The 27,954-nt window shown below is 42.7% G+C and overlaps 1 protein-coding gene and 1 long non-coding RNA gene across 9 annotated transcripts in view; one reads left to right on the forward strand and one right to left on the reverse strand.

Moving 5' to 3' along the window:
* LOC105491858 (dedicator of cytokinesis 8) overlaps nucleotides 1-27,954 on the forward strand; it is a 238,265-nt gene that overhangs the window by 117,436 nt on the left and 92,875 nt on the right. For all 7 annotated transcript variants that reach the window (XM_071077713.1, XM_024796043.2, XM_071077714.1 and 4 more), the window contains 2 exons: nucleotides 25,253-25,370; nucleotides 27,730-27,800. In XM_071077713.1, coding sequence (XP_070933814.1) covers nucleotides 25,253-25,370; nucleotides 27,730-27,800 — 189 coding nt within the window. The remainder of the gene's footprint in view (nucleotides 1-25,252; nucleotides 25,371-27,729; nucleotides 27,801-27,954) is intronic.
* LOC112428473 (uncharacterized) lies at nucleotides 10,473-20,044 on the reverse strand. 2 transcript variants are annotated; one of them, XR_011612494.1, is made up of 4 exons: nucleotides 19,616-20,044; nucleotides 16,929-17,022; nucleotides 11,493-11,572; nucleotides 10,473-10,936 (listed from the first exon to the last, which is right to left on the reverse strand). It is a non-coding gene; the product is annotated as an uncharacterized lncRNA (long non-coding RNA). The 2 variants fall into 2 exon arrangements; XR_003020413.2 differs by having other exon boundaries at nucleotides 16,929-17,026.

Consider the following 27,954-nt stretch of genomic DNA (forward strand, 5'->3'; position numbering starts at 1 on the left):
TGCCCATCCTGTTATTTCTTTTAACTGCTGTATGGTATTCCTTTGTGAAGAAGCCATATTTTATTCATTTCCTTGTTGATATGCATTTATGTCTTTTTCAAGTTTTCAGCTCTTACAAACACTATGGAGTAAGATTTTTTGTCTTTGCCCCTCTGTACACATTTGTGAAAGTTTCTTTAAGAAATACACCTAAACGTGAAATTACCAAGTCACAAGTAATATACATTTCAGCCTTAGCTTTCTAAAATTTTACATTTGCAGTCCTAACAGCAGTGTAAGACAATTCCCATTTTCCAGTTCCTCACCCATACTTTCCAGTAGGACATACGTGGAACTAAAATGCGAAGAACTTCAGAGCTCACCTGATCCAAGCATCCCCACCCTTACATTTCCAGATGCACAAAAATTAAGACCCAGAAAGGACAAGTGAATGGTTCCTTGAGATCAAAAATTACAGCGAGGTGGCCAGACACAGTGGCTCACACTATAACCCTGCTGCTTTGGGAGGCTGAAGCTGGAGGATCACTTGAAGCTAGGAGTTTAAGATCAGCCCGGGCAACATAGTGAGACCCCATCTTTACAAAAGATTTTTAAAATTACCCAGGTGTGGTATCGTGCATCTCTGTAGTTCTAGCTACTCAGAAGGCTGAGGCAGAGGATTGTTGAGCCCAGAAATTCAAGGTAACAGTGAGCTATGGTCGTGCCACTCCTCTCCAGATCAAGCAACAGAGTGAGACCCTATCTCTAGAAAAAATAATAGTTTAGAAAATAAAATTATAGTGAGAAACACAAACAGCTATTCACACAGTTAGGAATGGAGAGTTCTTCATTACAGTATTTAGGAGGTGTACATATATTTCCCCATTTAATCCTTCCTGGAGCAGTTCTTCATTTTCAATCCTCATTCCTTACATCTAAACTTAGTCCCCAAGTCTCCCTCCTAGATGAGATAAGCGTTCTTAGGATGCAGTAGTTTCAATTCTCTATTCCTTAGAGGAAGATGAAGGCATGAAAATGTTTGCTTATGGATGCTTTGTATCTTTTAGAAACTTTATCCTATAATCGGAGAAAAAATGCTTGTGGCATTGGAATAGATTTATTTGCATCCAATGAACTCTATAGTTATTCAACTTCTGCTCAGCATTTCATCACCCACAGGTGGCATTTACAACGCTGTCTACTTCTTGCTGCAAATATTATCCCTTAATTACATCACAGTGGGACTTAGAACGCATTAGCGCACTGAATGATTCAGAAATGTGGGAGGCCAAAGAAGGACAAGTCTGGACGGTTTTCAATGGACCCAACTTGTCATCATGAGAAACAGACCCGCAAATATAGAGTTAATATTCTTGAGCTGTACTGGGCACTGTAGAAATGCCAAGGCCACCCCGTTAGAAATGCCAAGGCCACCCTGTTAGAAACCAGGTCTTTACTCTGGGGAATGACAGAAGAGATTTCTCTCTGGTTGTGGCCCCTTCTCTTGGCTCCCAGGTCACCATATTTTATAGTCTATTTAAGGAAAGAAAGAGAGAATGAACTTGGTTCAGAATCTTCATGAAAATTTCACAGAATTTAGGAAGCATCTTGTCTAAATCTCTTGTTTTAAATATTTGGTTTTCTTCTCCAGTTCTTGTCTCCTTTAGAGTGGTTTTGATTTTGAGATTGGTTTTGACAGTTCCCCAGTCCCAGACGAGTGTCCCCTTTCCTGCACCTCCCCCCATCCACGACATGAAAATGGAAAGAATACAGTGAGGTCTGAACCCCAGATAAAATTGGCAAGCTAAGTTTGCCTTGGGTGACCTCACCTTTTCATTTCTGTCCATTTTCCTCTCTTTTTGTTCCTTGCCATCACCCCATACCTCAAAAAACCTGCGATTCATGGCTTTTCTATACTGATCCCCAAAATAAAAGTCTCTTTTCAAGCAAAGATCTCTAAACTCATTCGCTATGGTATCGATAACAGGTATGGATTAGTCTTATCACTCCCAAGAGTATTATCATTTTGTGCCGGGTGCAGTGGCTCACGCCTATAATCCTAGCACTTTCGGAGGCTGAGGCGGGTGAATCACCTGAGTGAGGTCAAGAGTTTGAGACTAGCCTGGCCAACATGGTAAACCCTCATCTCTACTAAAAATACAAAAAGTAGCTGGGCATGGTGGTGGGTGTCTGTAATCCCAGCTACTCAGGAGGCTGAGACAGGAGAATCTCTTGAACCCAGGAAGCAGAAGTTGCAGTGAGCTGAGATCCCGCCATTGCACTCCAGCCTGGGCAACAGGAAAAAAAAAAAAGCATTATCATTTTGGCGAGGACAGCAGTTCCTATTTCTTAATTGAAGAAATCCAGATTTATTCTCATTCCAAGAGTCTGTCAGGTAACTTTTTCACTGTTGATGTTGCTATTTCCATGCCAATCAGTAATCCTGGTCATAGTTGTATCCCTTAAAGAGATCAAATAAATGAAAATGAAGATTTGTGGGGCAGATAAATTCAGGGATATTTCTTCATTTATAGAGAATTCACCTCATGAATTTGAAATATGGCTTGACTTATAAAAAGTTGATCTACCTGGAACTTGTAGACAATACATCTATCGGGCCAAACAATAAATGCTTACACTGAGAAAGCCAGGTTTGGGATTTCAAATTCGTGTGCCCTTAACATAAACTGCAGAGCCCCCTTGGGTGGAGGGAACTATTACCTGGTTCTAATGGCAGATGTCATCTGGCCTTGAGTGTCAGTGGTAACCAGAGTCACACATTTGAGGATTTTGGTATTGATGAGGGTTGCAGGTGAACATCACCTGAGTTGAACTCCAGTTATCTTTACCTCTCTTAAAGGAGCAGCTGCCACAGAGCCTCAGGTGAAGTTGGCTTGGGATAGACCCGCATTGCCTTCCAGTCCCCAGCCTCACCTTCCTCCCACCTTTTCACTGCCTCTTTTCTTTGCCCTGCCCCTTCAGGTGTCCTGTGCGGGGCACCATTCGAGTTGCATTCTATTGTATTAGGTTGGTGCAAATGTAATTGTGGTAATGTGTGAGTGCTGCCCCGTGTCTCTACCTTATTCAAGTTTCTTTAAGGAACAGCTGTAGATGAGTTCTGGTAGAACTGGGTAGTGCTCCCGGAAGTATCCCCACGGGTCAGTGGGGGTTGGGCATTCATAAAATAAATCCTTGCTCTAACAATAGAGACCAACTTCTAGAGCCAGAAGTGTTCATCCCAGGAATGACCAGGGGCTCTCAAATCAGGGCCTTGGGCCCTCTGCAGTGCCATGTGCAGCCTCTGTGGGTTAGAGGCATGGAGCTAGAGCAGGGTCCTCTGAACCAGAGCCAGGCAGGAGGCTCTGAGAAATCAGAAGCAGAAGCACAGCAATTCCGAAAGCAGAGCAGAACAGCTGGAAAAAAACTGAGTTGATGAAAGCGATTATCTAAATCCGAGCTTGGCATTCCTTGCTCTGTGTTCAGATTAAGAAAACACTAGTGGTTTGCCTAGGAACACATATTCACCAACTCCTGGCTTGTTTTCCATGTGGCCCAACAGCTGGTACTAGAGACACCAGCTGCTTTCTGGTGGGGGCAGAATGAAAACAGCATGGGCTGAAGCCAAGGCCCAGCGAGGCCTTCAAGGGCATCCTATCCTGAGGCCGCCAGGAGGGTATGTGCAGAGATCACAGGCGCTGAGGTTGTAATGAGCTTGTTAAGCTCCCTGCCGTCCCTTTAACTGGTGATTACAGTAAAGAGAGCCACATAAAGTACATTTTCATCTCTCATTTCAGCCCCCGAGAGCCTCTGAGGTCTTGTTTATCCAATTATCAGACTTGCTGTGGAGGACTGTGCTTGCCGAGAACAAGCGTATCAGTTGGAGCATGATTTCTCTGATGGATAATTAGCTGTTTTCAGCACTCCTCCTATTCAACTGAATGTTCTCAGACCAGAAGTCTGATCTGACCTAACGGGGATGCGCATATCGCAGTGGAGTCTTAAGGAGTACTACACGCCTTCTCTTCTGCGGGGGAAAAAGAATGGCATAGCATGTATGCAGGAGCTGACCGGAAGGAACATCTGCGAGTTATGATTTAGTGACTAGAATTTCTAAGGAAAGGAACCAGAAATAACTCCAAATGAAGTGGTTAGGAAGGGGGGCAGAACATGGGGAGTATCTTTGAAAGGGACTTTATTTCATCCCAGGAAATGGATTCCCAGTTTAAGCCCAGTCAGCTCTATATTAGGAGTGGATCTTGTCAGTGCTGGGGGAAGGAAGGGTGGTTGTGCATCAGAGTTAAGTGTCCAGCCCCACCCTGGAGACTCCCATTCAGGAGGTCTGGGATGGGGCACTGGTGGTCTGACACTCTCTTTTGTTCAAATCAAATCTTCCCCCTCCTTCTCATGGAAGGGAAGCTTCCACCAACCCTTAGTGAGTTCCTCTACTGTGTGGAGTTGTCCAATGCTCCATACCAGGCACAGCGGCTCACACCTGCAATCCCAGCACTTTGGGAGGCCGAGGCGGGAGGATCCATTGAGCCCAGGAGTTCAAGACCAGCCTAGGCAACATAGTGAGACCCTGTCTCTACAACAACAGCAACAAATTAGCCAGGGGAGGGGGTCCACACCTGCAGTCCCAGTTACTTGGGAGGCTGAGGCAGGAGGATCGCTTAACCTAGGAAAGTCGAGGCTACAGTGAGCCGTGATCATGCCCACTGCCCTCCAGCCTGGGCGACCGAGTGAGACACTCTCAAAAAACAGAAAACTCTGTCCTAAGTATAAGATGATTTGGAAGCCCAGTCCTTGGTTTTATTAGGCTTAGCAAGCAGTTGCTTATGGAACAGAAGCTTTTATAAACAAACCATTTACTTAGGAAGGGCAGTGGCAGCCCAGGCAAAATCTAGTCATTTAAATTAGCCAAGGAATGGAGACAAAGACAAAGTGAATTTCTGGTGCTGGTTGCAGCTTGGTCTCAATAATAAATCAGGAACACAATCCCCGCATTCCTAATGCCTTGCTCCAAAACTCAGCAATCCTCCTATTTGTAAAAACGAAAAAATTCAGGAGGGAACCAATTGCCTAAGGTTATGACAGCAAAGCTGCCGTTCCAGTATAACATTCAACCACTAGAGGGCACAATTCACTCACTTTCTAGATTCAGACACACGACTACCTTTTTCGTTACAAAACATATGAAGTCGTGATTTATGAAAGTAGGACGCATATTTTACTTTTTGCCCTTGAAGTGCAAGACCAAGAAAAACTGAAAAGTATTGCAGCGTCCTACGTGATCACTATTGTCATTTTTCGCAAAGGATTTTATCTAGCCTGTCAGTTTCTGCCTCCTTTCATTAGTAAGTCCTGACCTTAGACCTCTGGCATTTTGAGGGAAGGTGTAGTGGGGAGGGGGATCAAGAGATGCATCCCTTAAGGTAGCTAGAGATCGAAATCTTATCATTTTGGGGAGAGTTGCTTACTATACATATTTACACATTCACTAATTCTGCCTCGTATGTAAACCAAAGAATGTGCCGAATTTTCCTAGAATCGTGGTTGAGGCAGGTAGGAAGTAGGAGTAAGGAGGTGCTGTGTACATTAGTGTCACTGATTCCACCGTTCACAACTCCATATCACTCTCCTTATTTTATACTCATTTGAGTCCACAATGCTTTGGTGTTACAGCCCATGTACAACTGTCCTCCCTAAAAGTCCTGCTGTCGGTTTAACAGTGACGAATGTCATTTTTCCACTATCCTTTACATAGAATTCAGCAGGAAGTTTCATGAGGCATCGTGTTTCTACATGGGTTACACTGGTTGATGGAGGCAGAAGCAATGGAGAAGTAGTGGTGAAATTAAAGCAAAGTTAGGCTTGCATTTGACTGTGATCTTGAATAAGTTTGTCTAGATTAGAGGGAGCACCTAAAATCCAAAAAGCCTTTTTTACTTTGATTTCTATACTTTTGTTAGTTTTAAAAATTATTTTTTAAAATCAGTCCTTTGAAGTGGCTTGTTCTCTTCTGATGGGACAGCTTTGGGGAACTGTTTAGTCTTATTTCTTTTGTGAGTGGGAAGTTGTGGGGACGCTACTTTGTAGCTTTTTCATCCTCAGTTCTGACCTCCTCATGTACTTTACAGATGCCCCCAAAGGTCAGCATTCATCCACCTTTCCCTGGGAGTGTTTGGCCATCTCTAAAGCAGAGGTATTTTAACAGCTCTCCTTAATGGATGTCCTGTGGTTTCAGGCCTCAGACAGGCTACCCTTGGGTCCTCAGCAGAAGTAGGGAATCATCTTATACTTCCGGATCGTCTTATACTCAGGCAAAATATGAGATGCTGCGTCAGGGTTTCCCAAGGAAAGAAACTGAGTGGGAGGTGCAGGTAAACCCCACAGTACAAAATAAAACAGAGCTGTCAGTAGTTGAAAGGACTGTATTTTGACAGCATAATAAGGTAATTGTTTAAAACCATGGCTAATTCATCAGATGTCATGTGTCTTTTATAGTTAAAAGATGGAATTTCTTTACCCACTGGTATAAACAACAGAAAGATTCTAAAACTTTCAAAAAATGTGCCAGTTCTGCCTGCTTTGTTTCATGTTCTTTGACAACTTTCAAAATGTAAACTGAGATTCATGTAACTATTAGTGGGAATATATATAAATATCATGGCTTCATAAGGATAAAATTAGAGGAGCTTAACATAATGGCTCATTTTAATGATTTCTAAGCGGTTTCCATGCCCAGGTTAATAATTGTACATTTAGCAATAAGAAAATCTCAAAGCCTATTTCTTATCTTTCCCTAGAGTTATAGCTTTTAAACCCAACCTGGTTGTTCCTTTTGTACCACTCCACTCACTCGATAAGGGTGACATGGGCTGAGCTTTCTCTCCTATCAGGGTTCAAAGGCAAGTTTAGTAGCGTTTCTAAGCTTCCCTCAATCAGCTCAGAGGAAACAGACCAGTTTCGTTATCCTATTAACAGATTTACATTTCTGTTCTCTCAAAGTGTCAGTTAATGTCCTTAAAGGTAATATGCACAAATATACACGATAGTTTCTAAATTTTTCTCGGAAACCTTAGAATTCCGATTCATTCTCTTTGGCTCAGACTTGGGTGAATTTGCTTCTCAGAGTAGGGGCATGAACAATTATTCTTCACTTAATGTAATCTGTTTCTTCTTTCTCTTTCCCCCGCCCTCCAATAGCCCTTCTGAGCTTGTTTGTTCTTCCCTTACTCCCATTGTTGAAAACGTGGCCTCCCCTCATTCTCACCTTTCCAGAAATCTCCCTGTGCTCCTCAAGCTCGGCTCATCGCAAACTTGGAGTTCTGTTTTCTCATGCCCTTCTTGCGTTTTCTTCTTTTAAGAGACAGGGTCTTGCTCGGTCTCCCAGATTGGAGTGAAGTGGTATGATTCTAGCTCACTGCAGCCTCAAACTCCTGGGCTCAAGCGATCCTCCCACCTCAGCCTCCCGAGAAGCTAGGACCACTGTTGTGTGTCACCACGCCAGCTACTTATTTTATCTTTTCTAGAGACAAGGTCTCACTCTGTTGCCCAGGCTGGTCTTGAACTCCTAGCCTCAAGCAATCTTCCTACCTCAGCCTCCCAAAGGACTGGGAGGTGCCACTCTTCTTGCATTTTTTACCTTTGCATTTATTTCCTCGTTACAATACTTTTAACTTAATGACTGTTGAACTAGATTCTGCCAATGTACATGCCGTCCAGGACACGTTCATGCCACTTTAATTCTCTTAGAACATCAGTGAGATAGTCTTACTGGGGAGAGAGAAAGGGCAGGGGTTTGGTTTTTTGGCAGGTTTTCTTTCACTTTAATAACCAGCCTACCCTTGTGGGGGGAGGAATTGATTGACGGCTGCTTTCTCTTTTGTAAAGAACAAACATCAAATTAGTGGTTTGTCCTCACTCTGCGGCTAAGTGGAATAATAACCCCTGTGCTCCTCAATGCCGCTCCCTGCATTATTTTGAAACCAATATAATTTTGTTGGGATGGAATGTAGGAGGAATGTGGAAGAAGAATCACTGAAGGGGGACAAGTCAGCCTGACAGGCGGCAACTCTGGTGCCAAAGAATGGACACAGGATCAGAGCTGTGGACCTCCGTCCTGACTGCAAACTTCCTGAGGGTGGCAGAGATTCATACTATTTCTCCCATCAGGATAAAAATCAGTGTGTTGGAGCTCACTCAGGAAGTGCTTTTTGGGATTGGCATGGGAAGGGGATGAGGCCGGTTGACAATTAACCTAGTTCACTGGGGTTTTGTTGTAGGAGCTGGGTGGTGGCACCATATGGCCAACAGGAGATGCCAGTGACATCCCTAATTTCTCTAGCTTCCTGATAGGTCCTGGTAGGGTCGGGGGTCCACCAGGATTTGCCTTGTATGGTCTACCTCTGACTGAAATTAAACTCTAAGTAGGTAACTGGGGAAGGCCTTTCTCCAGTGAGGTTTTGATGTAATCTCATCATCGGGGACTGGATTGGACCTGGAGAAATCAGTTTGTTTCTAGAGTGGCACCCTGGTCTCGGGCAGGTCAGAAGGACAGATAGTTGGTCACTACCTTCAACACCAATCATGGCTGGAAAAGGGCCCTAGTAGGGGGTGCCTTTCTCACTTACCAATCACAAAGGCTCGAAGATTGTCTGCAATTCTTTCAGGTGACACAAAGCTGTCATTAGAGCTGCCCATTGGCAAATCATGTTCAAGTTTTTGATCATCACGTTGCAGTCTTCCTTCACTGTTTCTTCCCCGGGCCCTGGAATTAAGACTGGGCTCCATTTGACAAGTTATCTTCTATGCAGGTAGAGCAGGCTACGTCAGCTCACAGCATCTACTCAGTAGGCACAGAAATACCCATTGAATGGGACTGAGAAAGTGGAATGGGAGGGGAAGGTGTGAAGAACAGGAAGTTTTCCTCTTTATGTCCCAAGTCTGTCTACGTAGAGCAACAGGATGGTGATGATGCTTTCTGGTTAAAGACGTCATGGCAACAGTCTACCCTCGACAGCTCTCTAGCAATAGCCAGTGGCATGTAAACCCTGCGTTTTTGCACTGTATCCAGTGTTTCCAACTCCCTTATAGAACTTTCCCTGAAGTCAGCAAGAACCCTGTGAGAATCAGGATTTGTCTAGAAATTTAGCATTTACCTAATCAATGATTCTCTAGACATGCCAGTACCTCTAAAGGATTCATATGCATGTTTGGTGGGCTTCAAGCATGTGGCAATTTGGAGAAGGAAGTGGAGAATGCAGTAGCAGCAGGAGAAATGTTTGATGTTGCTAAACATCAACTCCACGGCAAACCTAGAACTGGGGGAATGGGAGGCATGGTGCGGGTAGCTGCTGACACACAACTCTGGAGACAGCTGCCTGCAAAGCTGGATGGGACTCCAGGCAATAGGCTTTAGGGCCTAACTGCCCCGTCAAGGTCACCGATTGTGACAGGAGCCATGGTCCACAGCATTGAGCATAGAATTATTATTACTACTAAGCATGAGCCTCACCATGATGCTCTTGGGGTAGAACACAAGAGCCCAGAGAGAATATGCTTATTTTATGCAACCTCTAATGTTTCCTCCCAGAGTTGTAATGAAACTGAACCAAACTCTAGCATGAGAATTGGTATCCCAGGTCAGCAGCCAAAACAAGTGGTGACACTTGGCCAGGCATGGTGGCTCACACCTGTAATCCCAGCACTTTGGGAGGCCGAGGTGGGTGGATCACAAGGTCAAGAGTTTGAGACAAGCCTGGCCAACATAGTGAAACCCTGTCTCTACTAAAATACAGAAAATTAGCTGGGCGTGGTGGTGGGCACCTGTAATCCCAGCTACTTGGGAGGCTGAGGCAGGAGAATCGCTTGAACTCGGAGGCAGAGGTTGCAGTGAGCCGAGATCACACCACTGCACTCCAGTCCAGCGACAGTGCGAGACTCTGTCTCAAAAAAAAAAAAAAAAAAAAAAAAAAAAAAAAAAAAAAGTGCTGATACTTAATCTAGCTCTGAAAGAAATGAAGTCTGTAAGAGGGACTGTTAACCCTCAAAATGGTCTGGGGATGCTACATGAAGTCTGTAAGAGGGACTGTTAACCCTCAAAATGGTCTGGGGATGCTACATCCCATTGTGGACTTGTCACACTGCTGTGAGTGTAGGGAGTGGGAACCCTTCTTCTCAGCTCCTTCCTCACCATGTGTCATTTAGGGACAAAGGGAGCAGGATATCTTCCCTTTGAAAAATCTCATATGCCTAGCAATACTCATCACCCTGTGAATAATGTTGATGCATTCACTTAACCAATATTATAAGCCCCTGCTGTGTGTCAGACACTATGCTCGGTGCTGAAATAGACAAGGAGGGGTGTCTTTGAAGGCAAATCCCAGTCTCCTAAGAGACACTAGAACCACAGGCAACTACGCTGATCTATGCAATGACATGTAATGCAACTTTGTCCTGCAACCACCTTGAGATCTTTGAAAGTTCTCCTATCTCCAAAACTCAGACAAATCCTCTCTCTTGCCAAGTGCCTAAAGCAAGGATGTGTTTATAGAGGTAGCTGGGGGCATCTGGCCAATTTATTTCCTGGCAGACCTGCTGTTTCCCCCGATTCCAATACTTTCTTCCCCAACCCAAACCAAGGCATCTAGCAATGTTAAAAACATCAAGAGTGATAAAACAAGCATTTTAATGAAGATTATTGATTTATTCATTGGCTGTTTCTTTAAATAGATAGAGAACTAATAAAGGATCTACCCCAAATAACCAAAAATATCAGCCTCAGCACCAGCAGAAATTGGAAGCGTTCTGGTATTTATATGTGTTTTGCTCAGCTGGCAGATTTGTTGTAGGAAACTATTTGCAAAGCCTGGGAAAAATGTGCTCCCTCTGTCTGTTAAAGGAACATGCAGGTTGGTTGGTGCTGGTTCTCCATCTGACAATTCTGTCTGGTGGCCTTAAAAAAAAAAAAAAAAAAAACACAACATAGTCCAGATTTGGACTATGCAAATGGTATCTTTAAACTTAACTTTTAGATCTTGAGCAAAGCCAAATATTATTGAAATGTTTATTTTGATTTTAACTGCAGGAGGTTTTCATTCAAAATGTGTTGCTTTAGGGGAAAAGGAAGGATGTTTATACTAGGTACTTTTTAGCATTCTTCTTTAGGAGACATTAATTAATTTAGTTCATATAATCAAAACTGGAATCAAGGAAAAATTATTTATACTTTTAGAAATTCTCATGTTCTTATACTTCTTTGGAGATTGAATTGACTCCAAAGAGACTATTTTGTGATTAAGAATATTTTTGTGGCCGGGCACGGTGGCTCACGCCTGTAATCCCAGTACTTTGGGAGGCCAAGGCAGGTGGATCACCTGAGACCAGCAGTTCGAGACCAGCCTGGCCAACATGGCAAAACCCTGTCTTTACTAAAACTACTAAAATTAGCCAGCTGTGGCAGCGGGTGCCTGTAATCCCAGCTACTCAGGAGGCTGAGGCAGGAGACTCACTTGAACCTGGGAAGCAGAGGTGGCACTGGGCCAAGATCACGGCATTCCACTCCAGCCTGGGTGACAGAGCAAGTCTCCGTCTAAAAAAAAAAAAGAATATTTTTGTATAGGGAGTCATTATAGTATGTCCTTAGACCAGGAGGTCCTGTTGAGGCAGAAATTTTTGAGGTAAAACCATTTTTTTTGAAGGAAACACATATTTAAATATCAAAGAACACTGGACATATACTTTTTAAAATTTATATACTTGTATTAGTTATCTATTTCTAAACAAAACCTTTGCAGCTCAAAACCACAGTCATTATCTCACAGGTTTATGTAGGTTATGCAGGTGCAGCTGACCTGCTTGGTCTGAGCCTTGGAAAGGCTGCAGTGAGGATGTCAGCCTAGGCTGCCGTCACCGCAAGGGTGTCCTGGGGGTGGATCCACTCCCAAGCTCACTCCTGTGGCTGTTGGCAGGATGCAGTTGCTCATGGGTTGTTAGGCTGAGGGCCTCAGTTCCTCACTAGGCCAGAGGCTTCCTTTAGTTCCCTCACATGTTTTCTCATGGGGGCAGCTCACAGCGTAGCAATTGGCTTCATCAGAACAAGCAAGCAGGAGGGTAAGAGACAGAAAGCAAGATAGAGGCCAGGGCCTTTCACAGCCTGACCTCAAGAGCGGTACCTCATCACTTTTGCCCTTTTTTGACAAACGTCCTATTGACTTTTGTCACTACATCAGAAGCAAGTCACTAGGTCTAGCCCACACTCAAAGGGAGAGGATTTCACAGAGCAAGAATATCAGGAAGCAGAATCATTGGTTATTTAATCAGAAGCTGCTGGCACAGTTCTTAATGAAACTATAAAACATTGAATTGAGAGGAATATGGGGGTAGGAGGATGACAAGGGAAGGCAGGTTAATTCTGTGGATGCTGAGGACAATGTGCCTCATGAAAAGTGTTCCCATCAGACTGGTGTATTTCTTTTTCTTTTTCTTTTTTTTTGAGATGGAGTCTTGCACTCGGTTCACTGCAGCCTCCACCTTCCGGGTTCAAGCAATTCCCCTGCCTCAGCTTCCTGAATAGCTGGGATTACAGGCGCATGCCACCACGCCTGGCTTATTTTTTGTATTTTAGTAGAGATGGGGTTTCACCTTGTTGGCCAGGATGGTCTCAATCTCCTGACCCTGTGATCTACCTGCCTTGGCCTCCCAAAGTGCTGGGATTACAGGCATGAGCCACCACGCCCAGCCCAGAATGGTGTATTTCTAGGACATCTACAATGCATCACTCTCTAATAAAAGAAAAAAAACAGCCACTTCTTGACAGATACCCAAAGGTATGGAGTCCCTTACTAAACCACACTCCAAAGAAATAAGCCTGCAAAATAGGGGAAAGTTGTTTTTCACCTAGAAAGCAGATTCCCTGCGTTTTCTTATTTTCTAATAGTGGGGAGAAACCCTAAGCTGTACATATGAAGGAGTGGACTCATTTCTCCTCTTGCACAGCACCCCCAACACCTTGTACACCCCATTCCTCCCTAACTCCCAACCACACACTCACCTCCCAAGCGTCTGCAGATCTACATACATATTATCAAGTCTGTACAGAGTACTGAGTGAAATGGTCACTGTAGCTATGGAAAGGTGAGATTTGCAGGCAGTCTGAAATGTCTCTTGCTAAAGTAGTTCCGATCCTTTCCCCATTTAGAATGAAATACATTCTTCGTAAATGATTGTGAGGCAGAAAAAGAAAACCACACTGGAAATAGGATTCTAATAAACCAACATGGGGCTCGAGCTGGTGAACACATTTCTGAACCATCCCTATACAGAAACCACAAGACAAATAAGAAAAAGAATATCCAGATCACTTAGACCCTTCAAACCACATCCTGGGTTCCAAGGAGAGTGGCTGCGAGTTAGGAAAGATACGTTTATCCAGTGGACCTTTTGACTCTTTTGTCAATCTTAAGTTTAAGAAAAAATTGTAGAGTAAAAAATTTTGGTTTGGGTCCCTTCCCACCTTCCCTTGCTTTGTCACTTTCCTTAAGCCTCTAAGCATCCAGATCTTCCCCACAGCAGTGCTTCCCGGTCAGTGATTACCCTCTCCTCTTTTTATCTCTTTTCTTCACGCGCACCTTCAGTCCATAAATCCAAGCTTTTTGTAAGGAGGGAGGGTGAGTAAACTAATTCATACTAAGGTGAGAGTGAATTATATATAAACCTCTTAATATATTAAATCTACTAAGCAGTGTTTCAGAAGGAAATTTGCTAACGTGGACATCTTACTTGAAAAAATTTCAGTTGGTTCAACAAAGTATGGTTTAGAAATCATTTTCTATCAGGAGAGATTTTTTTTTTTTTTCTTAAAGCAGCTAGGTTTCCCCAGCAGATTTTGAACACTTGAATATTTGTGATTCTTTCCTATGGGAATCTGATCTGGATGAGACTGAAGACCTTAAACCCTCTAGCTTTCCCTTTGGGTCTTTTGCTATTGAAAACTAGTTGGACTTAAACAAGTTAAGTGTGTTTTAAGGATGGCTCCTTTCACCCATTTCTAAAAGCTAGCATTTTTGAGGTTCTGCTTTATTTAGCAGAAGGAATGCTGGTTTTCCAATCTCTCACTCAAAAAGAACTTTTACTTATCTCATAAAAAAGAGTGGGATGGAGATTAATGTAATAGAAAAGTTATACTAGAAATATCATGGCAGCTGTATTTAATCAATTCATGTTCAAAGATAAATTAGTAGTAGTAATAAGAGTTGTGCTGTATAAAATCACCATATCTCATGTTCAAATTGCAGATTATCAGTTGAAAAAGCATGGATTGTTTTCCCCCTGAAAGAAATCTTTTAAAGTGGTACCATAAGAGACATTAAGGCTGGCTATTGTTTTATTTCTCTCTCTCTTTCTGTCATTTGATTTCTGACTTTGAGTGGATTTTTTTAACATTACAAAATCATAGAGAAAGAATATTGGATCATTTATTGTAGAGTTTTTAAACAATTTGATACCATTGTGTTTCTGGCGTCGTAACTGCATTTGCTGTTTGTGAGGGGTGTAAAGGTCCCTGATGTTCAGTGTACAGTACCAGCATTTGTACAAAACATTGCAGCCTGGCCTGTGGAGGACAGGGGTTACTAAGGGGCAAGCTGCTGCTTGCGATAATACCCCCAGTGCCTCCTTCTAATCTTGCACCATTTCCTAGGGCAGACAGCCTTGTGGGGCTCTGACTGGTGCCCTGGAACATGTTTCACCTTCCATTTTTCTTGCTCTGATTTCTGAAGACAGAATGTTCTCTTCACCCTACACATCAGGAGTTTTCCTTCTGTTTTCATTTTTCACTGGTTCCTTTGTGAATTTGCACTTCGATCTAACCTAAAACATTGGAAACAGGAATAAACACAAATAATGGCATGAGGCCGTGGCCACAGAATGACAAGACAGGACACAGCAAATAAATAGAAAGAGAAGGCTCATAAATTTCTATTTATTTATTTACTTACTTATTTCTTGAGACAGGGTCTCATTCTGTCACCCAGGCTGGAGTGCAGTGGCATGATCATAGCTCACTGCAGCCTTGAACTCCTGGGCTCAAGTGATCCTCCAGCCTCAGCCTTCTGAGTAGCTGGGATTACAGGCACACACCACCATGCCTGGCTAAGTAAAGAAAAAAAAATTCTTTTGTACAGATGGGGTCTCACTATGTTCCCCAGGCTAGTCTCGAACTCCTGGGCTCAAACAGTCCTCCTGCCTTGACCTCCCAAAGTGCTGGGATTATAGGCCTGCGCCACTGTGCTCAACTCCTTCCCATTCTAAAAAGTGTCTAAGGCAGTTATGGAGATTATGTAATAAGGCATAAAATTTCTGAGTGAAAGGAAAATGAGAGAGAAATAAATGTAAATGTGTATGCGGTTAATATGTACACAGAATGTTTCGTAAGTCCTTTGATGGTTCCTTTAAAAATCACCTGCAGGCCAGGCACAGTGGCTCATGCCTGTAATCCTAGCAGTTTGGTAGGCTGAGGTAGGCAGATCACTTGAGGTCAGGAGTTCAAGACCAACCTGGCCAACATGGTGAAACCCTGTCTCTACTAAAAATACAAAAATTAGCCAGATGTGGTAGCATGCACCTGTAGTCCCAGCTACTTAGGAGGCTGAAGCAGGAGAATGGCGTGAACCCAGGAAGTGGAGGTTGCAGTGAGCTGAGATCGCGCCATTGCACTCCAGCCTGGGTGACAGAGGGAGACTCCATCTCAAAGAGAAACAACAACAACAACAGCAACAAAAACACCTGCAAATTTGAGCTGCCTAGCAGCCAAGCAAAAAAGGGAATCACAACAATAAGATTCATATGTCTGCCAATTTAAAAACAAATCAGTTCTCTTGGATCAGTGCTTCTCAAACTGGAATGTACATTTGAGACACCTGGTGCATGTTAAAATGTAGGTTCTGATCTAGCAGGTCCATGGTGCATTTCTTTTTTTTTTTTCTTTTTTTTTTGAGACAGAGTCTCGCTCTGTCGCCCAGGCTGGAGTGCAGTGGCTGAATCTCAGCTCACTGCAAGCTCCGCCTTCCAGATTTACGCCATTCTCCTGCCTCAGCCTCCTGAGTAGCTGGGACTACAGGCGCCCGCCACCTCACCCGGCTAGTTTTTTGTATTTTTTTTTTAGTAGAGACGGGGTTTCACCATGTTAGCCAGGATGCTCTCGATCTCCTGACCTCGTGATCCGCCCGTCTCAGCCTCCCAAAGTGCTGGATTACAGGCTTGAGCCACCACGCCCGGCCTCCATGGTGCATTTCTAACTGGCTTCCAGGCAATGCTATGCTGATGCTGATGCTGACGTTGATGCTGCTACTCCCTGGACTGCCCTTTGAGTAGTAAAAGTTTAGCTCACTCAAAAAAACCTCATAGTTTATTTGGAGTAACATCCCTTTAGCTCTTTAGCCCTTGTAAATATTATAAGACTACATTACAATAAAGTTCTGGTGAGTCTAATTGTTGACCAGAGAGATTGTTTACTTCAGAGCACCTGGATTTGAATCATGCTATGCCACCTGCTGCTGTCTTACCTGGTACAAGTTAATGCATTCTCCTCGCATCTCAGTTTAATCGTTTTCTGAATGAGACTAATAGTAGTACCTGTCGTAGATGCTTGTAACAGTGCCTTCATAGAGTAAGAATGAAATAATGTTAGCTATTTTTTATTGTTACATTTAAAATAGATTTTGCTGGCAGTGAAATATGAATGATAAATTAAAATCATCTCCTCAACTCTTTTCCTTTCATAAGTATCTTAAAATAATGTATCTAGATTTGCAATTTCATTCTGAATCCTTGAATAAAAGACACCAGATAATCAGAAGATATTACTGACATTAGTAGGCATTTGAAGTTCACTCTGATGGAATCAGTCTGTTTACAACAAATTGCTATAGAGAGTAAAAAGCACCAACCTTTTCCGGTAGTTTTTGAATGCCAGCATCTTTGTTCATGCAGTTGGCTTTGCTGCATTTCCACTTCAGTAAATAGGTCATCAATTTTTTGGCTCTGTCTTTGCAAAAGAAAAATAAAAATAAATAAAATAAAATAAAATAAAATAAAAACTACAGAGGGTGAATTTTAAAACACAAATAAAGAAAAAGAAATTACTTTGAAATTTCCAAAATTGTTTGACTGAAAGAGCTTATTTAGAAAAACAGAGCTTTTTATGTATAAATCTGTTTCAGTGGTGGTATATCAGAATTGCATGTTGCTAGTAGTTTGCTATCAAACCAATGCTTGTGTTTCAAGCTATTAAAGAATGAATACAATAGGCCAGGTACGGTGGCTAATGCCTGTAATCTCAACATTTTGGGAGGCCAAGGTGGGCGGATCACTTGAGGTCAGGAGTTCAAGACCAGCCTGGTCAACATGGTGAAACCCTGTCTCTACTAAAAATATAAAAATTAGCCAGGCCTGGTGGTGTGCTCCTGTAGTCCCAGCTACTTGGGAGGCTGAGGCAGGAGAATTGCTTGAAGCTGGGAGGTGGAGGTTGCAGTTAGCCGAGATCACGCCACTGCACTCCAGCCTGGGCAACAGAGCAAGACTCCATCTCAAAAAAAAAAAAAAAAAAAAAAAAAGAATAAAATAGAAACACCAATTTTTTTGGTATTTTATACCTTCCCCCAAATATCCATACCCAAGGCATTTTTAAGATTTCCCTAAGCTGGAAGCAGCAGACCACATGTTATTTAAAACATATTAAGATGTACCTACTGCCTCCTGTATTATGTATATTTTCTATATAATTTTATAACAATCTGCAAAGTAGCAGGAAAAAACTTTCGCCTTCAGATTAAACTCAGAAGAGTTGCCATTGGCTAACTGAAAACCTTTGTATTTGATAAGCATTTAATTAAAAATTTATTAATTTTGGTTTTGAGGTTTTACTTTTCATATTTTTAGAACCAATAACTTTTTGTGGAATCCTAAGTTGTTCATCGATCCTAGGTGCAGTGTTTGTCATCCTGAGAGCTTCAATGGCCCTGCCAAAACCTCAACCTCAGCTCAGAGTAGGAAATTGTCAAACACTCAGTAACTGATAAGCAAATGGATTTCAGTCACTAAATGGAACTGGAGGAATGGAGGCTTGGGCTTGTAATCTTAGCGCTTTGGGAGGCCCAGGCATAAGGACCACTTGAGCCCACGAGTTCGAGACCAGCCTGGGTAACATGGGAAGATTTCACCTCTACAAAAAGCAAAAAAAAAAATTAGTCAGGCATTGTGGTGGCTTGCACCTGTAGTCCCAGAAACTTAGGAGGCTGAGGTGGAGGATTGCTTGAGCCCAGAAAGTTGAGGCTGCGGTGAGCTGTGATCACGCCACTGCACTCCAGCCCAAGCGAAAGAGCATAGACTCTATCTCCAAAAAAAAAAAAAAAAAAAAAAGAGGCTGTGAGAGAGGAAGGCAGGGGAATGTTAATCAGAGAGATATATAGAGTCTGGGAGAGACTGAAAGAGAGGCAGAGAGAAATACACAAATTAAAGACACAGACTGAGAGAAATGGAAAAATGAAGAGAGGATCTCGGAGAGATTGATTGACTTCCCAGGTAACATACAATATCTCACAATCCTGCAGAGTGTTTAAAGTTGCATTTTAAAAGGCACTCAGTTAGTTTACACAATCCTGGTAAGAAGATCATCTTAATTAGTATCATATTTTGTAGTTTTCAAAGCAGTTCTTAGGCATCATTGCATTTCAGACTTGGCTCTAGCCCTTTTATTACAGGTGATGAAATTGACTTGTTCACCTTACATTTGTAGAGCATTTTGCAATTTTTTGAAGGACATTTCCACCCATTATCTAATCACAAGTCTCCATAAATCCCATCTCCCCTGGTATAAAAGAAACTTAAATTACAGGTGCTACTGAGATTCACAATGCAGCCCACAAAATCAGCAAATATTTTTTCTTTGTTTCCTCCTTTTTTAAAAAAGGCGTATATTTGACATTACTACTTTGTTTCGGCCTGCATATTGAAATAACAAAAATAAAACCAAAATTGGCACCAATTTTATTTCAAAATAAAATCTACTTTTTTCACTTTCCCACATCATCTTCTAGCTGCTAGCCTTCATGCATATTCAATTTTTGCATATTTACAGCCCTGTCAAAGATAAAATTTTATTTTCTGCATTTCCACTCAACATTATACACTGAGTATTGGCTCATCTCAGTCCCACTTTCAAAGAGATACCCAGGAAATAGAAGCAACAAGGGTTATTCGACCTTAAACAACTACCGATGATACTCTGGCTCTCTTTGGGATTTTTAAGGCCCTGTAAGTAAAATATTATCAGATTACAGAAGGCTTGGGATTCTGGCTTTATCACATGACTGATTGGTCCTCCATGTTCTCCTTGGCAGATGTGGGAATCAGTGACACAATGTTTTTTACTCAAAACATGGTTTAGCTTACCATCACCAGGAATGGCCAATGCATACGCGTTCGCACTGTGAAGGTTTATTTGCACCTCCACTCTTCTTAACCAGGCTTTTTCACAGAAGAAATAACCCCAACTTCATGAACCCTATTCCCATGACCTATTTGCCAATCTGTTAAAATAATGGCCAACTCAAATGATCAGTAATGATTGACTCACCATGACATCATCCATCACCTTTGTCACTGGAAGCCCATTTGCCTTGAAGAGTGCTGCATCTTCCGACTTTGCTCCAGCAACTTCAGCTCCTCATTAAATCCCTCCCTGTAGGTCATCCCTGCAACCAGTTGACACTGGAGCTCAGCAGCCTGCTGAGGGGGGCCTTCACCCCTCTTGTTGAGCTGCTCCTCTCTCCTCTCAAAGCCCTCTTTCCTTCTCTCCTGCTGGCTGACCTAGAAGCTCAGCTAAAGAGGTGTTCGAGGTGTCCAGTTGCTTAAACAGGTGGCCCGTGTGCTTTTTGCTGTAACTCACTTGCTCCTTGAGCTCAGCTCCAAGCTGTAGAAGACCATGGGAGAGCACATTGATGTCATCTGGGGAATAAGTAACAGGGTCGGGTTTCTCTGTTTGTTTCCTTGCACCAGATAAAGAGTAGGATAAACTTGGGAGAAGCCAAAGTGATGTTTTTGCATTGTGGCTTTGAATGATTTCCAGGTCCCTTGGTTAACCTATTCTCAGCAAAGGAAATAGAAGATGGTCCCAAGATGGTAAGAGCAGAGTGTTTGGCTGAAAATTTGATCTAAAAATGACCAGATTCCACAGATTAACCCCAGAGCTGCTCAATTACAGCAGTTTAAAAATAAGTTGAGGGCTCGTTGCTAAATCAGTGGAAAGAATTTGGAGTTTCCAAAATAGTTTGTAATCAAGAAAAGCCATCTGACAGGGCCTTGGAGGGGAAATTGCTGATGAATATCAAATGCCCAGTTCTCTATGTGGTGATATATGTGACTGAAGAAAACCACTTTTGTCCACATTTGGAGAAAGATAAGATTATACTAAATGCCTGGCACAGACACTGGACCTTCAGTTACTTAGAAAACTTTCAAAATAACTTTGCCATAACAAGTGGCAAATTATTAAGGTCATGGGCTGTCCTCTCAGAAATACTTAGATAACATGATTCTCTGGCTAGTATGAGACGCTTAATTGATCACATATGAAGCATATGAGCCTGTTTATCAGTTCGTTAATAATTATTCTTATCTGGCTTGGACTCCGGGTTACTGGCCACGCAGGCAGATCTTCCCTCCCAAAAGAAAACATTATTATTCTTTTGTATTCATTTCTTTAAAAGCATGCAGATTTAACAAAACATATTACTTAGCACTCTTACTGATTTAGAAATACGATGACCCTTAGGAAATGCATCTCCTTAAAAGAAATTCCAGGCAAACTCATTTACCCTTCCTGGGAGTTAGTTTCCTGGCCTTCAGAAAATGGGATGTTGGACCAAATTATCTTGAGTTTCCTTCCAGCTGTGTGCTCGGTGGGGAGTGCTGGCAATGTGGCGCGGGACACTGAATATCTGTGGTGGTGATGTTCGGATACAGGGGTGAGCAATCCCTTCGGAAGCAATGGGCAAAATTGCTGAGCAGTGGTGGGGGTGCACGGGAATGGGTGGTGGTGCCCTGGTATTGGAATGTAAGAGACGAGTGTGGTGAGAGCAGTCTGGCAGGGCTTCTACTGTTATGATTTACACAGTCCCTTTCATCCAGCTACTTCAAAGCACCTTCACAAACTTTGGCTCATTATGCCTTCAAACACAGCATTCAAGAAAGGTTGACTGGCGTCTTTTAATTAATTCAAAGATGATGAAGCTAAGCATTACAGAATATAAAGGGATTCTTCCAAAAGTATGCTGCACTGCAGAGGGGCAAGATATATAAAGTGTTCACCACAGCTTTCTAACTGAAACAAGGAAATAACCTAAACACTTATTTTTAGAGGAGACCAGTGTAAATTATGGCATATTCACAACATGCAATGATATGTACCCATTAAAATCATGTTTATTGAAAACAGTCACATTGGTGAAATGGTCATAACTGAACAATATTTGGTGGCATAAGAAAAGATAAAGCTTTGTACATACAGTATGACAAAAATGTTTAATGTGGCCGGGCATAGTGACTTACGCCTATAATTCCAGTACTGTGGGAGGCCAAGGCAGGAGTATCACTGAAGGCCAGGAGTTCAAGACCAGCCTGGGCACCATAGTGAGACCCTGTCTCTACAAAAAATTTAAAAATTACCCAGGTGTCCTGATGCATGCCTACTATTGTAGCTACTTGGGCGGCTGAGGCTGGAGGATCACTGGAGCCCAGGAGGTCAAGGCTGCAGTAAGCCATGATCACACCACTGCACTCCAGCCTGGACAACAGAGTGAGATCCTGTCCTGTCTCAAAAATTGGAAAAAAAAAAAAAAAGTTTCATGTGTAGAGGGGAAAAGGCTAAATGGAAATGTGTTAAAGTCTTAACAGTGATCCTCCTCAGTGCAGTGGTATAGTGGGTGGTTGCTATGCTTTTCTTTATACTTTTATGTACTTCTAAGTTATGCAAGGTTAAAAAAAAAATGGGCACACATGACTTTCATAATCATCTCTGAATATGATAATCATATGATTATGAAAGAGGGAGTGTGTATGTGAAAGTGGAATGGACCAATTAAATAGAATGGTAGGGAAGACCTCAGAAGATATGACATATGAGCTAACTCCAAAGATGAGAAGAACCAGTCATTTAGTGAATGGAGAAGCACTCTGGGGAACAGAGGCATGAAGGAAGGAAGAAGTTTGGAATGTTCTAGGTTTTGAAAAAAGGCCAGCATGGGAGAATGGTGAGAGATAAGGTCAGAGCCATTGCCAAGGGCAAGGTCATGTAGGACCCGTGATAAAAAGTTTGGGAAACCCTTGTAGGGGCCTGACATAATTTATTTTACATTTTTGAAAGATCCTTCTGACCAATATATGAAGAACATTGTAAGAGGCAAGTGTAGAAGTCAAGATCTATTGAGAAGGCGTTGCAGGGGTCCAGGTGAGAATGAGGGTGGTTCGGAGTGGAGAGACAGGGACAAGGTAGGTTGGAGTGTGGGTCTGACTTGCTAGCCGTGTGGAGGAAATAATTATCATAATAACTATCATTTATGTTTTTAGAGGGCCATGTAACTGCAGTATGTTTTCAATGTTCACATTTATAGGTTTACAGACTTTGTACTTGATAAGGTACAGAAGTAAATCATTTGTCGTAAATCATGCGTTTAGAAGCATATGCCACGCTTCTATTATAGTAATGATAATAATAGAAGTCTACTGCTAGTCATAAAACTTATCTGTTCAGAGAAGGCTTTTTTTTTTTTTTTCAAAGAAGTCTTCTAGGTTTCAGTTGTTGCTCATTAATGCTCACCACAGCCCTTTGAGGTAGGCACAATTATGCTTTGGATAAGCTTTGGAAAAGCTAAATAACTTGCCAAAGGCCATGCAGCTAAAAGAAGCAAAAGCAGAATTTGAATCTCAGCTCTCTGCCTCCAGAGAGAACACCCTTTACCCCTCTCTGATACGACCGCTCCACAGACATTAGCTCTGCTTTTTTGATTGGTGGCAGTGGAGATGAACAGAAGTGAACAGTAAGCAGAGAGGGGTCTGTACCCCACACACATCCCTGCACCCCAACTGTAAACTGCCATCATCATTTACTGTATCCACGTCCACTCCTGACAGCATCAGCAGCTCAGTCGTATCCACCTGCATCAGGGTTTTAGGCTGCCTCAGTTTAGACAGAGTAAGATTTGGGAAGTGCTGCTAAGGCAGCCAATGGTTGAGTAGAAACAGCACTGTACTGGATCTCTACCTGCTCTGTGGCTCATTCATCATGTGTCTCATCTTTAAAAGTTAGGGCTCAGTCTAGGTGCCTCCTGGCCTGAGCACCCCAGAATTCTATGCTAATCCCTTTAGTGTGACATGGCCTGTCGTCTACTTTTCTGGGAAGACCATCTACACCTCACTGGTATTTGAAGCTCATTGAGTATTGTCATATATCAACCCAGAAAGTCACAGGGTACAGCAGCTCAGACTCGCTCCCAGCACCAGGCCACCCCTATTCTGCCTCTGGGGAGTCACCCAAAATAGAGAGATGGGGGTAAAATAAGACCTAGGAATGCTATTTATTTGCCTCCACGGTCTTTGAACTTGCACATCCAATGTAACAGCTCCTGTGTGTTCTTGATTGTTCCAATTATCATTTTTCCTCTCGAATACCTGAGAGCATTCACTATTTTGCAAGAAATTTGAGTAGAGAATCCCTGTGCCCTAACTTTTCTTTCCTTGATGTGGGATGTTCTTCTGTAACTAAGTAAGTTTATCTCAACGTTTCCCCCAGGTAATTTCTCAGAATGTTAAATTCATAAAATGTGCCATGAAAGGATAAATAAATGGAAGGAGTTCTGAGGTCAAAACATTTGGGGAAAGAAGAGTCTTTCTCCTTCTAAGGCATTCTCAGTGCATAGTAACCTGTTTATCTCGCTTCGCCCTGGTCTTTCCCAACCACTTTTGCTTAACCCCCCACCTTCCCCACACACTTGTTAACACTTTGCAGAACACTAAGGCTCTGTGAGATGGGCTGGGAAATGCAGGTTGACATGCCACTGTTAACACCTAGACAATTAAGGCAAACTTGTCCCTGAGAGATGTCAGGATAGCACAGTGTGAAAAGGCCATGCTTGTCAGGGCTCTTATCTGAGAGAATACAGTGGTTACGAGCATGACTCTGGAACTAGACAGTCTGGGTTCAATTCCCAGCTCTGCCATTTAGTTATATAATAGGGGGTGTCTTACCTAACATCTCTGTATCTCGTTTGTTCCTCACTTGTGACATGGGGATGATGACAATGATAATAGTACCTACCTATAGGATAGCTATGAGAATTAAACAAATTAATAAATATGAAGTATTTGAAACATTGGCCTGACTCAGGATAAGGCCTGTTTAAATGTTAGTATCATTATTGTTTCTTCAAGCCAGGAATATACTTCATCAGTTATGTATACACTCATTCCTTCATTCAACAAATAGTTACTTAGTACTACTATGTCCCAGGCACTATTCTAGCTGTTGGAGATACATCAGTGAATCAGAAACATCAGAGAAAAACCCCTGGCCTTGTGGAACTTACATTTTAGTGGAACCTACTACTAATAATGCAAATAGAAAGAAAAATATATGCAAGTTACCCAGGCACTGGGTAGCCTAGTGCCTGTCCTATAGTTGTCAAATGGATGGATATATTATTCATATTGTTGTTGTTATACAGTAATTGGAGGTTTGAGCTGTCATCTTAAATAAGAACAGAAAGCTAAGCCAATACGAGTGCCATGCCAGTAAGAAAAGGAAACTGCTACATAAAGATTAGGAAGGAAAAAAGAGAAGAATAACATTAGGCCATCATCGATGGCCATGAGTTTTATTTAAAACGAGCTGGACCTTTTTTGCTTTCTTTATGTGTGTATCAGAGATACAATTACCTCTAGGCAGATTTCCACATTCCAAGACATTAAGACTTTCTAAGCTGCAGCAGACACGTCTTTACTTGTAGCGAAACAGAGAGCGATGGAGGTTATTTTCAGATGACTGTAGCTGAAGAGGAAGAATCAAGTAATTCACTCCCTCCAATAATAATTGACTTCTTAGAGGAAAAACTTCTTTAGAAAAAGCACCCCATGAATGGAAGTCTCAGCATTCACTGAAGAACTTAGTTAAAATAAATTCTAGACCCTTTTCATTGATTCTGTATCTCTTCTTTTCCAGAAATCTTCTCTATGTCTACCCACAGAGGCTGAACTTTGTTAACAAACTAGCATCAGCCCGGAACATTACAATAAAGATCCAGTTTATGTGTGGAGAAGATGCCAGCAGCGCGATGCCGGTAAGGAGGGAAATGAACATTTGCCTCAAATCAGGGTGGGCTGCACACCCGTCAATTCACAGGAACCAAGTCCAGGACTCATCAGTGTACAGAGTCCGTCTATTGCAGGCCAACACTGCTCAGCATGTGCAAGGGCTTCTGTGCCCAGGATATCGATGGGGAAACAGGGTCAGTCTTACCTGACAATCTCTTTCTCAACTTACTCTGTAGTGAACTTGGAACATACAGATCATTTTAGAGGATTAAAAAAAATCATAAAGTCTTTCCATACCGCCCATAGGACTACCCCACTCTAAAGGCATACAAAGTAAAGAGATGGCTCAACATGTGCACCATGTTTGCTCAGTGTCTTCCGTGCACACACTGTACGCACTGTGTTGTACGCACACTGTGTTACACACTTACCCAAGCCTCGGACCACAGTGCTAATAAATACAAAGTACTGCCTAGTAATTATAAACACACGCCACCTCCACACCTTCTAGGAGTGGATCTTTGTCCTGAGGCAAAATACAAATCAAATTATATATATATGTATATATATGTGTATGTAAATGGAGTGAGCTCCAAGGAACTTAAAATACCAGAATTTATACTTTTTAAACCATCTCCTACTAAGTGAGATGGTGGTTAGCTATTACTATTTCCCGTCAGTCATAGAATTCAGTTAATATAACTTTCTTTCTTTTTTTCTTTTTTTTTGAGACGGAGTTTCACTCTTTTTGCCCAGGCTGGAGTGCAATGGCTACAACCTCCGCCTCCCAAGTTCAAGCGATTCTCCTGCCTCAGCCTTCCAAGTAGCTGGGATTACAGACATGTGCCACCACACCCAGCTAATTTTGTATTTTTAGTAGAGATGGGGTTTCACCATGTTGGCCAGGGTGGTCTCATACTCCTGACCTCAGCTGATCCACACGCCTCAGCCTCCTAAAGTGCTGGGATTATAGGCGTGAGCCACCGCACTCAGTTAATATGCCTTTCTAAAAAAGAAAAAGAAAAAGAAAAAAGAAAAAACCGGCCGGGCGCGGTGGCTCAAGCCTGTAATCCCAGCACTTTGGGAGGCCAAGGCGGGTGGATCACGAGGTCAAGAGATCGAGACTATCCTGGCTAACATGGTGAAACCCCGTCTCTACTAAAAATACAAAAAACTAGCCGGGCGAGGTGGCGGGCGCCTGTAGTCCCAGCTACTCGGGAGGCTAAGGCAGAGAATGGCATAAACCCAGGAGGCGGAGTTTGCAGTGAGCCGAGATCGCGCCACTGCACTCCAGCCTGGGAGACACAGCGAGACTTTGTCTCAAAAAAAAAAAAAAAAAACCTTTCTCCTAATGTCCCACCTGTCTTCCCAATGCAAGGTGTCTTGAGATAGTGGTGGGGTCCTCTTAGTCCTCTCTGCTCAGACCCCTGGCATGACGCTGCCAGGAGTACCCAGTATGCTTGTGCAGCTCCTGTGGCAGCCAGGATGCCCAGCCAAGGGTGACTGTGGGCTAAAATCCAGTCTGTTCTTCATTCACTGAACCCTGGGTTCTGGTGTTGGGATTACTGCATCTAGAGGAAAGAGCTTTTTTCTCTGCACAAAGGTAAGTGCACTTGTTCGTAATGCTTCAGGCCCAAGGAGGTATCTTTTTCTAAATGGCACACATGTGGATAAGGCAGTGGAGATTCAAATCACCTAAGTGACTAGGTCTATATGTTTGGAGAGAGAAGAACCTGGACTGGGGATTTCTCACTCAAGGCGAAAGTATGTAACTTTGGCCTGTTGGATAGACCTCTAGGCAGTGAGGCAGAGTGGAGAGAGTACTGGTTTTATAATCTCACAAACCTGTGGCCCTTGGTCACTAATATAGCCCCTTGGAACCTCATTTCACCCTTCATATCCAGTTCCTCTGCACTGTGTGCTCGGGACAGTTGTAGACCCAGCACTTTTTTTTTTTCTTTCTTTTTGAGACAGGATCTCATGTTGCCCAGGCTGGAGTGCAATGGTGCAATCTCAGCTTACTGCAACCTCTGCCTCCTAGGCTCAAGCGATCCTCCTGCCTCAGCCCCCCAAGTAGCAGGGACTATATGCATATGCCACCATGCCTGGCTAAATTTTGTTTTTTGGTTTTTTTTTTTTTTTTGAGATGAGGCTTCGCCATGTTGCCAGGCTGGTCTCCAACTCCTGGGCTCAAGCCATTCTCCCATGCCGACCTCCCAGAGTGCTGAGATTGCAGGTGTGAGCCACTGCTCCTGGCCAACCCAGCACTCTTAATTGTACAAAATGCAGCTCTTTGATACCAGAACATCCTGTTGGCCTGATGATAGTCAATTTGATGTACCCAAATGTTACTGATAATTTGATCCTTTCTATACTGGTGAACAGGTCATCTTTGGAAAGTCCAGCGGGCCTGAATTTCTGCAGGAAGTGTACACAGCCGTTACATACCATAATAAGTAAGTCTATTTCAGCATTCTCAATATACGCCAAGATGCTTTCATCATCTCCTGGTTTTTCCAAGTCCCCTGGGTGGTTCCTCGTAACTATTTGTATAATTCAGGAACTGAGGGGCAAAGGAAATCCATGCCATTAACCAAGACTGAGAGAAGA

The sequence above is a fragment of the Macaca nemestrina genome, chromosome 14 (genome assembly GCF_043159975.1).
Source record: "Macaca nemestrina isolate mMacNem1 chromosome 14, mMacNem.hap1, whole genome shotgun sequence".
NCBI classification, from domain to species: domain Eukaryota; kingdom Metazoa; phylum Chordata; class Mammalia; order Primates; family Cercopithecidae; genus Macaca; species Macaca nemestrina.